The sequence below is a fragment of the Xyrauchen texanus genome, chromosome 33 (assembly GCF_025860055.1).
Source record: "Xyrauchen texanus isolate HMW12.3.18 chromosome 33, RBS_HiC_50CHRs, whole genome shotgun sequence".
Taxonomy (NCBI): domain Eukaryota; kingdom Metazoa; phylum Chordata; class Actinopteri; order Cypriniformes; family Catostomidae; genus Xyrauchen; species Xyrauchen texanus.
This window is the reverse complement of record NC_068308.1, coordinates 9019898-9036226: the sequence shown is the minus strand read 5'-3', so window position 1 is coordinate 9036226 and position 16329 is coordinate 9019898. Positions and strand designations below refer to the sequence as shown.

The following is a 16329-nucleotide window of genomic DNA, read 5'->3' as shown; positions in this document are numbered from 1 at the left end:
TGAACCAGGCTTGTGGAGGTCCACAATTTTTCTTGGCTGATTTCTTTAGATATCCCCATAATGTCAAGCAAAGAGGCACTAAGTTTGAAGGTAGGCTTTAAAATACATCCACAGGTACACCTCTGATTCAGTACACCTCCTATCAGAGGCTAATTGGCTAATTTTCTAAAGGCTTGACATAATTTTTTTTGAATTTTCCAAGCTGCTTAAAGGCACAGTTAACTTAGTGTATGTAAACTTCTGACCCACTGGAATTGTGATATAGTCAGTTAAAAGTGAAACAATCTGTCTGTAAACAATTGTTGAAAAATTACTTGTGTTATGCACAAAGTAGATGACTTGCCAAAACTATAGTTTGCTAATATGAAATCTGTGGGGAGGTTAAAAAATGTGTTCTAATGACTTCAACCTAAGAGTATGTAAACTTCTGATTTAAACTGTATTTCTTTTTTTTCTCCCTGAGGTTTACATGTTGGTAAAATTTTTACAAAGGAAATCAAAATAATTGTTTGACCTTTAGTATTTAAGAGTAATTTTCTTTGTGCCTGTTCCTTTTATAATTATAACATACCTGAATATTATATTTAGAATGCTTATATATATATATATATTAACGCTACATTTACCACTAAATTTTTAGGATGCTGGATCAAGTTAAATGTTTAAAACTTTATCTCGAGACCCCAGCATTCTGCTCTGTCCTACTGTCTTTGTAGAGCCTGTGTAGCTGGAGTTGCGCTGACTGCCTTCTTCTGCCTGTGACTCGCAAAAATATGAAGGTGGTGCTTCACGCTTGAACTTCTCAATTGGCAGGAATTTACTTACATTCAGAGGACACGATTTTATATATTGTTTTATTTTTTATCATATAATTTTAAATCTAAAGTTGTAATAGTAATACATTAAAAAAATCAAATCAGTGCTGAAAGGTGCCACATAAACGCTTAAGATAAGTTTGAAATGATCAGGGGTCTTATTTAAGGTGCTAACAGTATTTTTTATGCATGTTGTCTTGAACTTATGCTGACACCTAGGGTATGGAAGCAGCATTATTAAAATGAGAAGGTTTCAGTTCACTCACAGTTCACTCAGAGTAAAAAAAATCACTACTCACAGTCAGCCATGATTATTTCAATTAATTAGTGAAAGTGTCTAATAACAGGGTGCTTACTGATATTGAGTGAGTAGTACTCTGTTAGTCATGCTGATATGAGCCCTTTAAAGATCAAGTAACAAAATGAGCCTGTTTAATTAAAGGGTCAGAAAGAGGGTAGAAAATAGCCATGAAAGCTAAATTAAGACTGTTTTTGTCATGCAAGAAACCTTGACTAACTATAAGTGAACTGCAGGGGGAAGAAATCTACATTTATTAAATACATAGAAATATGTCTATTAAGGCAGCATACCGGATCTTTGGGGTTGTACTGAATGGTGTATTCAATTTGTCCATTAGGCCCATCGTCGATGTCAACAGCCCCGTTGTTCCCCGTAAAACCAGAGAAGATGGTGGTTCCAACAGGTGTTAGCTGGAAAAGATAAAAACAAGAAAATATTATGAGGTGGAAACATTTAATAACTTTTTTTTTGTCTCTCTCAGTTGGCTGTCCATCAAAGAGAATGCTGTTTCATCCTGAGTTGCAGCTGTTATTTCATCTTGTGTTTGCTTCCTGGTGCCAGCAAGTTGGCGGACAAGTTTAAGCCTCAAGCGTCTTGACCACTGTGTTAAACAGCTCTCTTCTGAGGGAGAGACTGATGGACAAGCTCTTGTAAAACAGACAGCACTCCTTCTCTTGCCTTTTCTCTTTCTGGCTGTCACAGTGAAGTCCTACTGTGGTGCAGGTCTCAGAAGTGAGAGGAAAAGGCAAGAAAAACAGGAAATAATAAGTACGAGACTTCTGCGGACGCTCAAAGCACCTGGGATATCTGGTATTATTTCCTGTGTTGATACTCTGACTCTCTCTCTGAGAGAAAAAAATACAAATATCTGACAGAATAGAGTTAAGAGTTAAATTTCAAGATAAAAACATCTGTTATAATAGTTTGTGGTAAGGGTATAACATTAGGCAATGCACAACGAGTCATTTTACATCCTGGGAGTGGATTTGACAGTATCAGATGCAATACAACTGCACAAACAGACAAAACCCAATAGTAAGGTTCTGAAAGTTAAAATCCCATTCATTCATTTATATAGCAATATATTTTTAATTACTATGAGCTCTGAGGTTGTTAACCCTCTGGGGTCGACGGACGCGCCAGCGCGTCCAACTGAATTTTTTGCCATTACAGCAGAAACAACGTAAAATACGTCATTTTGGGGCATAGAGATAAGACATCATTAGAGACTATAAAGGGTCTACTTTAATTTGTGTACACTCAAAATAACAACAAAACCTTGTGCTTTTGTAAAATAAAGAATATAAAAATGGTGAGCTTTCAGCAGTCTCTGTGTTTGCGAGCATATATCTGAAACACGTCACAAAAATGAACTGAAACTCTAATTTTAATTTTCCTCAGAAGAAGAGCGGGATGAACGTTTGTATTTTGAAGAGTGACTTGATCCAGCCGAGGATACAATTTCAGATGAGTAAGTAATTTAGTTTTACTTCATATTAGTTAACGTGTTATTTTATATAAACATAAACATATTTTACTAATGTGACTGTTTGCAGTCTTGCCAGCCAGTATTCAGAGTATTGACATTTGAAATATGTCCTAATAGTCAAGTTTTAGTTACATTTAAATGCTGTTTTGGCTAAAGCAGGCATTTAAATTGTATGTTGTATGATATAAATATGATATGTAATATGATATAAAAATAATATGAATGTTTAGATTATATTTTAACTAGTGTTTATGCTGCCTCATTATCATCAGTGAAGCTTTTGCTCGCAAATATGTGTTCGGGTGTAAATGTGATATAAATATGCCCATATTAGAAAATCTGAATCAGACAAGATTACGCCTCAAGCGTGTGTAATTATTTCTGAAGGATCATGTGACACTGAAGACACTGAATGATGCTGAAAATTGCATTGATATTCATGATTATTCACACCTCCTCGCATATAACCTTTCTAACACTAAAAGTGTCTTACAAAAGTTCAATTACTATATTGTTTGGTATGAATGAGTGATCAGGATAGTTTTCACATCATTTTGTAGCAATAACTCTAGGCTACAAGATCCAGTTCTCAAAAGTCTTGTGGACAAATCTTTAGTATGTGTATGTTTATATGGCCTTCAATGAATCAGAATTTTTGTTTTTTTCAAAAACCATGCATAAATGTTATTTTCTCAAAAATACAAACATGTACATACATGTTGCTCACAGATTATTGTAGCCCAGTTTGTGCCATTAATGTGTTTTTAAGCAACTGAAAAAAGCACAAATGTCAAGGCATGTCAAAACTTCTCCAGGGCCCAAAACACCCTCAGACCCCAGAAGGTTAAGTGATAATATACAGTATTTGCATCTGTAGAGCAATAAATCAGTGAGATTTCATTTAATTTTCACTTTTAAAGATTGTGTTTAATTACCGAATTTGCAATGAAGAACTACACAACCCATAATCCTGAAGAAGGAACTACCAATCAGAGAAGATACTGTTACCATGGAAGTGGAATTCATTGAAAAAGAGCAAATTATGATGCATTGCTAATAATGTATTTGTGTTGATTTCCAGACTCTTTTTTTTTTTTTTTTGCAACAAACCTCAAATATACTATTTCTACACTTTTAATGACTGAATACAAGTCAATAGTTTAATAATTATACTACTTTTTATTATTAAATTATATGATTTGCAAATACTTTGTGGGATGGGAGTTTGTTGCCTTTTACATTTGACTTTATATCCTGATATTCACACACATTGTACTTCAAATCAAACATTGAAAATGTTGTGATAGATCTCAGAGTTGGCTTGTTTGATTCAAGGCTGAGAACTCTTTATTTGAAGAATGTCTTGAAATCACTATGAGAAAAAAAATGAATAAGGAATAATACTTCTGGAACCAAGAATGCTGCGTTCTATATCCTGAGTGGAACTGACAGTGCCAGATGCAGTACAACGTAAGCATATCATAGCTTATTATATTGTGGACTGACCATGAGCCCAGTTAAATTATATTAACTGTTGTTTTACCCTCCTCACTGTCCTGCTAAATTTGCACTGCTGTGTTTGTCAGTAACTAGAGCAGGCATCATATCAGTTACACTGTTTATTTGCATCAGCAAGCAATGATAAGCACTGTGCTTGTGCATACCGGCTAATCTAATCAGCACAATCACACAATATGAATAATTATAAAACAGATAATTATGCCTCTAAAACCTGATTGGGTGAGTATATTCAAAGTTGTTGTCAAAAAGCTGATACAGTATATGTCCACTTATGGTCGCACAACAACTGAACTGCACACATCGGCTTATAAACTATTATTAAAATTGGCAGGAAAGTTTTTTTTTTTCTCCACAGTTAGACAAATTGTCTATAAATGGGAAAGTTTTAGTACTGTGGCTACTCTCCCTAGAAGTGGCCGTCAAGCCAAGATGTCTTAAAGGCAACTCCGCAGAATGCTCAATGAGGTAAAAAAAAGAACCATAGAGTGAAAGCTAAAGATTTGAAAGAATCGTTGGAACTGGTTGACATCTCTGTTCATGAGTCTATTATATGGAAAATATTAAACAGGCATGGTGTCTATGGCAGAACACCATGAATGAAGCCACTGCTTTCAAACATAAGCATTGCTGCACACCTGAAGTTTGCCAAAGACCACCTCAACACTCCACAATGCTACTAGGAAAATGTTTTGTGGACTGATGAAACTAAGTTTGAATTGTTTGGGAAGAACTCGAAGCACTATAAAAAGGGCACTGCAAACCAACAAAAACACATCATCCCAAGTACATTGGAGGGAGAATCATTATCGTTATAAGCCGCACCCACTGAATTTAAAAAAAAAATTATTTTGAACATAAATAAGCCGCACCTGTCTATAAGCCGCAGGTGCCTACTGGTACATTGAAACAAATTAACTTTACACAGGCTTTAACGAAACACGGCTTGTAACAAAAATAAATAGACTTTAACTAAACACGGTGTGGCAGCGGGGGCGTGGTCAAGCGCCCGTCCGGGAGAGAAAAGCGGTAAGGGCGCTTACATCAAGTGCTGAAAACTGTCACACTGGTGCCAGTTTTCCCAAGGAGGACACGTGAAGCAGGGCACTTGACGTTCCAGGTAAGGCTTTTAATGGCCACAGCAATGTTTACAATCAATTTTATAAAGTTTCTCAATTCTTGTTCTTCTATGCGCCAACACTAGACTGACAGTTGTTGTCTAGACTCACTAGACAACAACTGCAGACTGTGTCTGTCTGTCACTCACTCACTCTCTCTCTGCTGCCTTTTTATGCCGCTCTCCCCACGCTTACTGAAATTAGACACAGGTGTTAGACATTAGCTCTGGTGTGAGCGCCCTTACCGCTTTTCTCTCCCGGACGGGCGCTTGACCACGCCCCCACTGCCACACACGGCTTGTAACAAAAAAAAAAAAATTAGCAGTAAACAGTAGCCTAGCAAGAAAGTCATTGGTCACTATCTTCCTCTTGTGCACATGAAACCACTGAAGTCATCTCCTTCGATGTCGGAGTTGAATAGCCTCAGCTTTAGTTGTCTTTTTTGCCAATTCATCACGCTGCTGTTTCCAACGTCTCCCGTGCAGCAGCTCTATTTCCTTTTCCAACAGCCAGATCAATCGCCTTCAACTTGAAAGCTGCATCGTATGCATTTCTTCGTGTCTTGAGGGTGACAAAATGACTACCGTAATCAGAATGATGGGAAGTTTCAGCGCGCTCGATTTAATCTAAACAGTAAACAAAAAAGTTGTTTGACCTTAACCCGTTCGGCAATTTCATTGGTCTAATGAAAGCTTCATGCCGCCAAAAAACTGAGCACGTCACAGAATGTTTTTTTTTGTTGTTTTTTTTAAATAAAATTTTAAAGCGGGAAAAATCCATATATTAGCCGCGTCGTTGTTTAAGCCGCGAGGTTCAAAGCGTGGGAAAAAAGTTGCGGCTTATAGTCCAGAAATGACGGTACACACGCTGCCTTTGCCATTTTTTTATGGGCACAAAGATCCTTTACCAGCTCAAGAATAAATTGTTTTCTGCTGATGGTTACATTCATGCACTTGTACAGAATATGTACATTAATTGTAGCCAGGTCCAAGACGTTGTAAAACACAGCTACAGGCCAGCGACAGGATCCACCTTTTACCAAGTACTGTCGTGCCATCTGGTCCATTACATCAACACCAACTTTTTGCGTTCAGCATTTATTTCAACATCAGCGGCCACCCAGAATTTTATGCCAAATTTGTCCAGTCGATTGGAATTGTATTATGAAAAACGACAGCGCACCTTGGTAGGGAACATTTGTTCATCAACTGTTATGTTCTCACCGGGTATGTATGGAGCAATGCTGTTTTTCACAAATTTGTCAAATATCTCAGATATCATGGCAAATCTATGTCACAAGGTGGGCAGTTCTCGTGTTCTTGTAATCAATGCGCAGATAGCGCATGATATCTCGGAATTTCTGTCGCGACATTGTCTCTTTGATAAAAGAGTGTCTAAATTCATTATACCAAAAGTCACCGAATCTCATGCTTTTGTCCCCCGTAACACCTCTCAAATAAACGAGACCAACAAATGTTTTTAGTTCGTCATCTGTCAGTTTGAACTTTTTAGCATTATTCCGCCAAGCTTCCGCATCAGTGTACTTTCGTATGTTTTGCCACATTCCTGCCTCAGTCAAACACAGTAAGCTGCTCAATGGACTTGTAATATTGTCCTTGGAATAAGATGTTGGCCCAGGGGGTTCTCTCATTATATTGGCCTCTTGGGCTCTACCCCGAGGGTTGCCAGGATTTTTTGGGTGAGCTCCAGGCAATCTGTGGCTACTTTATAGCTCTTGATACAACGATCATAATAGCGCCACCCATTTATCAGATTACTTGTCAATTGCCCTCAAATCATTTTCGATGCGTCATTATATACTGAATAGGTGATTTATCACCTTAGCATGTTTTCAAATTGACCTCATATTTCGTTTCGTAGTTCATTAGTATGCATTATAAATATATACATGTACATGCAGTATAAGAATCATTAGGCCACGAAATCTGTTAATTTTATTTTATTATTAAAATAATTATGTTTTAATAATTTTTAATCACTGTTTTATAATTAATTGATTATTAATTACAGTCAGAAACTGACAGATTACACGCACATGTACGTGTACACATGCTCAGAAAAGAAAGCTTTTACAATGACTCTACAATTAGTTTTTCACAAATGCATTTATGTTTGACTGCTTTACCTGTAAAGTGTATTATCTTATAGCTAAATAAAATATATATCAATTACAAATATAGACAGTAGACCTATAGTAGCCTATATTTTTTAAATAATGCAAGTATCAATGATTTACCATTTATTGTTGCAACTAAATTACGGCACAAGGAAAGTGAAAAAGTAGACATCTGTATCTATATACACTCACCTAAAAGATTATTAGGAACACCTGTTCAATTTCTCATTAATGCAATTATCTAATCAACCAATCACATGGCAGTTGCTTCAATGCATTTAGGGGTGTGGTCCTGGTCAAGACAATCTCCTGAACTCCAAACTGAATGTCAGAATGGGAAAGAAAGGTGATTTAAGCAATTTTGAGCGTGGCATGGTTGTTGGTGCCAGACGGGCCGGTCTGAGTATTTCACAATCTGCTCAGTTACGCACAACCATTTCTAGGGTTTACAAAGAATGGTGTGAAAAGGGAAAAACATCCAGTATGCGGCAGTCCCGTGGGCGAAAATGCCTTGTTGATGCTAGAGGTCAGAGGAGAATGGGCCGACTGATTCAAGCTGATAGAAGAGCAACTTTGCCTGAAATAACCACTCGTTACAACCGAGGTATGCAGCAAAGCATTTGTGAAGCCACAACACGCACAACCTTGAGGCGGATGGGCTACAACAGCAGAAGACCCCACCGGGTACCACTCATCTCCACTACAAATAGGAAAAAGAGGCTACAATTTGCAAGAGCTCACCAAAATTGGACAGTTGAAGACTGGAAAAATGTTGCCTGGTCTGATGAGTCGCGATTTCTGTTGAGACATTCAGATGGTAGAGTCAGAATTTGGCATAAACAGAATGAGAACATGGATCCATCATGCCTTGTTACCACTGTGCAGGCTGGTGGTGGTGGTGTAATGGTGTGGGGGATGTTTTCTTGGCACACTTTAGGCCCCTTAGTGCCAATTGGGCACCGTTTAAATGCCACGGCCTACCTGAGCATTGTTTCTGACCATGTCCATCCCTTTATGGCCACCATGTACCCATCCTCTGATGGCTACTTCCAGCAGGATAATGCACCATGTCACAAAGCTTGAATCATTTCAAATTGGTTTCTTGAACATGACAATGAGTTCACTGTACTAAAATGGCCCCCACAGTCACCAGATCTCAACCCAATAAAGCATCTTTGGGATGTGGTGGAACGGGAGCTTCGTGCCCTGGATGTGGATCCCACAAATCTCCATCAACTGCAAGATGCTATCCTATCAATATGGGCCAACATTTCTAAAGAATGATTTCAGCACCTTGTTGAATCAATGCCACGTAGAATTCAGGCAGTTCTGAAGGCGAAAGGGGGTCAAAAACAGTATTAGTATGGTGTTCCTAATAATCCTTTAGGTGAGTGTATATTTAAGTGCAATGGTGATAAAACTCAAATATCTAGAAAAAGTCAAGAAAGTATGGCTCTGGAATTTGATGGAGTGCAAAGATAATTTTTTTTTAAAGCACAATGGTCGGATGACCGCATGCTCGGCCCTTCTAGTGTTAACGTAATAGAGATGCTGTGTAATGACCTTGAGAGAGCAGTTCACACCAGATATCCTAAGAATATGGCTGAGCTGGAATAAAGGTCCAAAATTCCTTCAGAACGTTGTGCAGGTCTAATCCGAAGCTACCAGAAACGCTTGGTTGAGGTTATGGCTGCCAAAGGAGCACCGACCAGTTTTTTAAATCCAAGTGGTCACATACTTTTTCCACAGCACAGTGAATGTTTAATTGGATGGGTTATATAAAGACATTTAATATTATAATTTTTTGTGTGTTGTTAGTTTAAGAATATTGTGTTTATCTATACTTGTGACTTTGTTGAAGATTAGATCACATTTTATGATCAATTAATGCAGAAAACCAGCTAATTCCAAAAGATTTACATACTTTTTCTTGCCACTGTATGTTTTGATATACTGAACTCAAGTAGACTTGATCACAACTTTGCCAGTCCATACTCTACTGACTGATGGTTGTCTTGTTAAAGATGCAAGCACACCAAGATATTCTATCTCCTAAAACATTTACACTGGTGGTCAAAAGTAATGTACAGATTTTGCTGTTTCGGAAGGAAATTGATACTTTAATTCACCATGGCATTCATCTGATCACAAAGTATTCAGGACATTACTGATGTAAAAAAAAAACAGCACAATCACTATTTGAAAAAGTCACTTTTGATTAAATCTAGACAGGACCCATTTCCAGCAGCCATCACTCCAACACCGTATCCTTGAGTAATCATGCTAAATTGCAAATTTGGTACTAGAAAATCACTTGTCATTATAAAAAATACTACTGAAAGCTATTTGGTTTGTTAAATGAAGCTTAATGTTGTCTTTGTGTTTGTTTTTTAGTTGCCACAGTACACAATAGACTGGCATGTCTCAAGGTCAATATTAGGTAAATAATTGCAAAAAAGAAACGGCTTTCTCTAGAAACTCATCAGTCAATAATTGTTGTGAGGAATGAAGGTTATACAATGCTTGAAATAGCAAAAAAACTGATTTCATACAAAGCTGTACAAAGGTCAACTGGCTCTAACAAGGACAGAAAGAGATGTGGAAGGCCAGATGTACAACTAAACAAGAGGATAAGGACATCAGAGTCTCTAGTTTGAGAAATAGACACCTCACATGTCCTCAGCTGACAGCTTCATTGAATTCTACCCACTCAACACAAGTTTCATGTATAACAGTAAAGAGAAGACTCAGGGGTGCAGGCATTATGGGAAGAATTGCAAAGAAAAAGCCACATTTGAAACAGAAATACAAAAGGTGGGCATAGAAACACAAACATTAGACAGCAGATCGTTGGAAAAGAGTGTTATGGATCTTAAACCAATTGAGCTTTTGTGGGATCAGCTAAACTGTATGGTGCATAAGAAGAGCCCGACAAGACAGCCACATCTATGGCAAGTGCTACAGGAAGTGTGGGGTGATCTGGAGAAAACTGACAGCTAGAATGCCAATTATCTGCAAAGCTGTCATTGCTGCATGTGGAGGATTTTTTGATGAGAACTCTTTGTAGTTTAAGAAGTTTGTGTTCAGTTGAATGCCACTTTGGGGAATAAAAGTACCAATTTCTTTCCATAAGAGCAAAATCTGCACATTATTCCAAACTTTTGGCCACTAGTGTATATGTTTAAGTATTTATTTATTTGTGAAATAGGTAACACTTTACTATTCCATTTTACAGGTTCCATTTGTTTCCATTGGTTAATATGAACTACTAATGAACCTTTACAGCATTTATGAATCTTGGTTAATGTTAATTTCAACACACACTGTAGTAATAGATTTTTTAAATAAAGTTGCATTTGTTATCTGTAGAGCGGAGGGGGGTGGGGCACATACACCGGTCCCTAATCAGCCTGATGGGGTGTGCGAGGGCCGGTGACGACAGTTTGAGAGAGATATGTCATGCAGGAGGCTCACGGCCTGAGGCAAGGCCGGGAGGAGTGTAGAGCAGAGGGGGGCGGGGCCGGGCTGGAATGATGGTCTTCATGATGGGGCACGTGAGGGCCGGTGATGACAGTTTGAGAGAGAGAGAATTATGGGCAGCTGCCCTGTATGTGTTTGTGTGTGTGTATGTGTGTCTTTATATTTAATGTAATATTATTTATATTGTTAGGCTGGTTCTCGCCTCCTCCTTGCCCTTCTTAACCCCCTTACATTATCAATAGTTAATGCAACTATTGTCACGTATTGTGGTAGTGATAATGATGGAGAGGCGATGGATCAAGTTGCAGGCTTTAATGAAGAAGATGAAGGTAATAACAATGTGGATAAAACAAGGAACCAAAAAAAACTACACACTAACATACAAGTGTTGCACGGACAAGAACTGTCAAAGGAATGAACAAAACAGGAGGGTATATGTACCAAAGGAAAAAATTAGGGAATAGAAGACAGGTGAAGATTAGAAACAGATGGAAGTGATGAGGGCAGTGCACTATGGGAGATGTAGTCCAGAAGAAAGCTTCAAAATAAGACTCCTTGGAAAACATGAGGGAGACTGTGACATCTATGAACTAACATGAACAAGCAATGAACAATTGTACTTTCATTACCTAACATTATCAAAGATTAATAAATGCAGAACAAATATATATGTTGTTCATTGTTAGTTCATAATACCTAATGCATTCATTAATATTAATTAATAGAAACTTATTGTAAAGTGATAGCATGAAATGTTGGGGTTTTCATGAATATTTGATTATTATTGATTTTAATGAATTTGTCATGACCAAATTGCCATCAAATAAAAAACAAATTATAATAATAAATAAATACATACATATTAACTGTCCTTATTGAAATATTTACTAACATAATCAATCAATGGTGTGAGTTTACATCAGTACTATCTGCTTTGTCCAACCAATAAGAGATGGTGCAGAACTAGGGGAAACCTATTTGAAATTAGTCATTATTTTTGTAGCTCCATTGTGTGGCACAGAAATGACACACTTTGCCTTTAATTGAGCAACCCATCTTGCTGAGTTAGATTACCCAGCATGCGTCTTTCTTATATTTACCAAGCAATGTGTTTTAAATCTACATAGATTGAGTTTTTTTTTTTTTTTTTGCGAGAGTTAATAACTCCTCATAACCGTAACGTACAGCCTTGGGTTGTTTATTAAGACACGCAGTCAATCTCAATAGACTACGGGGCAAAAGAAGATATTTTCATTGGACACACAACCTTCTAGTCATTTAGAAACACTTGCTACTCAATTCACACTTAAATCAAATGATTTTTCACCAACATTGTGTCATCTTAGCTCAACAGGCTCTCTGTGGACATCTAAAGTGTACTTTGCAGTGCTTGTTGACTGATAGACTGAACTGTGTTAGTTCCCCTTAGCTAAGCGTCATTCAAAGGTTTCAAACTTTGGTCGATATCGATTGTGGGCAATATAGCTAGATGGTTTTTGAGGCCACTCGAGGGGAGGTTGCCTGCCACTGAACCTGCCTCCTAATGAGGGAAATCTCTACTGACAGCTCTCCGGGGAACCACTCTAAATTAGCTGAAAGCCACACACTCTTCATGCACTCAATTCAGTACAAGAAGACCAAAACAGGATTCCAGCAGACACACCATCACACTACGAGATCAATGTTCAAGGAAGCTAATGCTAAGTGGAGGACAAAATAAAAACAAGGTAAATATAGATTACAATGAAAAAGACTTCATTTTTAACTGTAGAGAATGAGAATACAATGTACCACATTTAGGGATGCAGGATTTATTGTGACCATACCAGCTGGTGCAAATGGAATATGCGCCGACAGAACTCCTCAGAAAGCTCTGCAGATTTCCCAGTCCCCCCAGGAAGTCTTGCAAATTCAACCAATCTCTGCAATATTTGTGGTAGCTTACAACTTTTTATAATTTCCAAAAATTTGCAGCCAAAAAAATTGCCATTTTCATATACAATAGATATAAAAATTCTACAAACGCCCCCAAAAAAAATGAAACAAAGATAAATCATATCAGACTTTGTGCACCTTTAATGTAAAAATTACAACTTAAGCAATGCTACACCAAAGTGACACATTTCAGAGAAAAAAATACAACTTAGAATAACTTAACTGCCTAAGTGCGCACACCCTTTAATAATTGGGTATGTGGCTGTGTTCAGAATCAACCAATCATCAAGCTCATGTGAAATAGTACACATCTTTCTTCGCCATGGGCCACAAAGAGCTTACAAAGCATCAACGGGACCTCATTGTTAAAATGTATCCCTCAGCTGAGGGCTACAAAAACATTTCCAAGGCATTAGACATACCATGGACACAGTGAAGACAGTCATCTACAAGTGGAGAAGGTATGGCACTACAGTGACATTATCAAGAACAGGACGTCCCTCCAAAATTGATGAGAAGACAATGAGAAAACTGGTCATGGGGGCTGTCAAGAGGCCTACAGCAACATTAAAGGAGCTGCAGCTCTTTCTGGCAAGTACTGGTTGCTCCCTACATGTGACAACTATCTTCCGTATTCTTCATTTGTCTGGGCTATGGGGCAGGGTGGCAAGACACAAGCCTTTTCTGATAAAAAAAAAAACACCCAAGCCCAGCTAAACTTTACAAAAGCCTATATTCAGTCTCCCAAATCCATGTGGAAAAATTTGTTATGGTCTGATGAGGTCAAAATTGAAATTTTTGCCCAAAATTGTAAAAGGTATGTTTGGGGCAAAAACAACACCGCACTTCAGCAAAAGATCACCATACCCACGGTTAAGCATGGTGATGGCAGCATCATGCTTTGGAGCTGCTTTTCTTCATCTGGAACTGGGGCTTTAGTGAAGGTGGAGGGAATCATGAATAGCTCCAAGTACCAGTGAATTCTGGCACAGAACCTTCTGGCTCTTTCTGGAACGTACTGTTTGAGAGCTGAAAATGAAGATATCTTTCACCTTTCAGCATGATAATGATTCAAAGCACACATCTAAGTCAACAAAAGAATGGCTTCAGCAAAACAAAGTAAAGGGCAGTACACAGGAGATGCCCTTGCAACAGACTGAGTGCTGTAATCAAATCAAAGCATGCTTCAACTAAGTATTTTTTTTTTAAAACACTTGTGGAATTTAAGTTTGCACATAAATCCTAACACTAATTGTATTTGATCATATATAATATTTCAATATCAGACAATGTAATAATTGCAACAGGCATAATTATTGATTGTTTACAGATTTATTGGACATCTATTTTAACATTAGATAAGCTTTCTTGCATTTCCTGAGGCAGAAAAGTTTAATACAAAAAGAATAATCAGGAAAAATTGCCGCGAAATCCTAGTGGGATTGATTTACGAAGAATTCTACTACGTCCACAATAATACTTTTTCAGTTCAAAGCCTTTCTATTTTCTGTTTCCTAATGTCATAATTTTCAAAAGTATGTAGTCCGAAAGTCTTCATTTTCAGTGAAGGAAAAACAACGTTCCAGTGTGGGATGAGAGGCATAAACGTAGCAAAACGTTTCAACCAAAAAATGTGGACGTGAATGCCCATCATTCACAAAGTTCTGCACATCCTCATGTTCATTTATGAAATATTTTGTCTAACTTGATTATAATTTCAGCTAGCAATGAGAGTGTAGTCTCGACTCGCTTTAACTAGAGACAGTTTAGCTGAGCTTGTATTAAAATAATTGGGAGAAATTGGAATGCCCAATATGGAGACTGTAAAAAGGAAGTCCTGCCTTACAGGTACAGCCAGTCACATTTTTGATAGAGATTGGCCTGTAAGTTAATTGCAAAATGTGCATTAGCTGGACCCGACTGAAAAATAGCATTTTTAGCTCATGATCTGAGCTCAAAAAGCACAATTGAGATGATAACATTGTTGTCAGATTTTACTGCTGATTTGAAATAGGTTATTTGATTGTAATCTTGACCAACCATTTTGGAGATTTCAGTCTTTCCCCATTCAAGATAGGAGCTGTACTTGTATGCTTCTTGTATTAATAGAAAATAGCTGCCTGTGAGCATTACCAAGATGCAGCCAAGTGGACTGACTTGCCTTGAAAGATACTTTGGTTAAACAGATTTTACCATGTATAAATTTCACAAAATTTAAAAGGTTTTCCCCTGATATTAATGCAGAAAATGTATCTGTATCTGTCAATATGAGGCATATGTAGACTGATATGGATATTTAACTGTAGACTTGTTTCTACTTATTCAAGATTATATAAAACATTTCCGTAACCTTGCACTAACATAAAAGGATAGCTAAAGACCTTTAAGAGTGCATGTCACTATTAGTTGCTTCGTGAATGCTGCAATAGCAAAGCATAAGAGTGTGTTCATGCATAAAAATGTGTTTTCCACAACCTTTATTAATGTTACTTTTAAATTATGCTTGTTTATGTATCCATCTATGGTGGTAGCTGAAGCACTAATTTTTGTATTGTGTTCTACATCATGCGCTTTGTTTAGATGCACATTTATAATGCTAAAATTGCTTTCCATGTTTATCTCAGGACTACAAATAATAATACCTGTAGTGTGTGCATCTTATTTCTTATTTATTCCTGATACTGTTTGTTTACCTACATTTATTTTAGTTCTCTTTCAAACTAAATACTTTATTTACACATTTAGAGCTATACCAACTGCTATATATTCACTTTTGTGCCAGAGGCTATTCTAATATATTAATTATTTATATATTTATTATTTTGTCATGCTATTTTAACTGCAGCACATTGTTGTTTTATATATATATGTGTGTGTACGTTTCTTGAAATTCTAAATGGATTCTTTATTGTATTGTAGTCTTTTTTGTATTGTCCCGTGTGAATTTAATAAAGCTGTAAACTATAGATATCGGTCATAACATGAAAATAATCAGTTTATTATATATTTTTTATATCGGTGCATACCTAACCGCATTGCAATAGCAATTCAGAATACAGCCCTACTTGCTGTGGAACAATACTGAGGAGTTATAGAAGTCACAAAAGGTGACAGGCAGATTCAGTTAACTACAACACCTCTGGGGTAATTACAGAGCAATCAAAAATTTTGAAAGTGTTCAGCTAAATGCTTTACAAGTGCAATTAATGTACTTCAAAATAAGTTTGTGTGGGTAAAACATCATATTGGGACAATGCACTAAGTTAATTTCCAATTACATTCACCATTAAAGTCAAACACTCAATTTTAAAAATTAAATTAGAATATGTGCACCAAAACATAAATTGGTTATTTTTAACTCCAGCATAAAAATAATAATAATAATAATATGCTTGTGTTGTAATTTAAGGAATTTCTATAAAAAAGTTTTTCAGAAATATCCTAAAGTCAAGCACAGACACTTAAACTTTATTAATTATAACTTTATTTACACAATGCCAAGAAAATTAACATTATGCCCAAGAGTATGCAAGCAA

General features: G+C 36.9%; 1 protein-coding gene across 1 annotated transcript in view; it reads right to left on the bottom strand.

The window, feature by feature from the left end:
• LOC127627230 (protocadherin-15-like) overlaps window positions 1–16329 on the bottom strand; it is a 505252-nt gene that overhangs the window by 318008 nt on the left and 170915 nt on the right. Inside the window, exon 7 of the mRNA XM_052103574.1 lies at window positions 1407–1526. Within this exon, the coding sequence (XP_051959534.1) occupies window positions 1407–1526 (120 nt within the window). The remainder of the gene's footprint in view (window positions 1–1406; window positions 1527–16329) is intronic.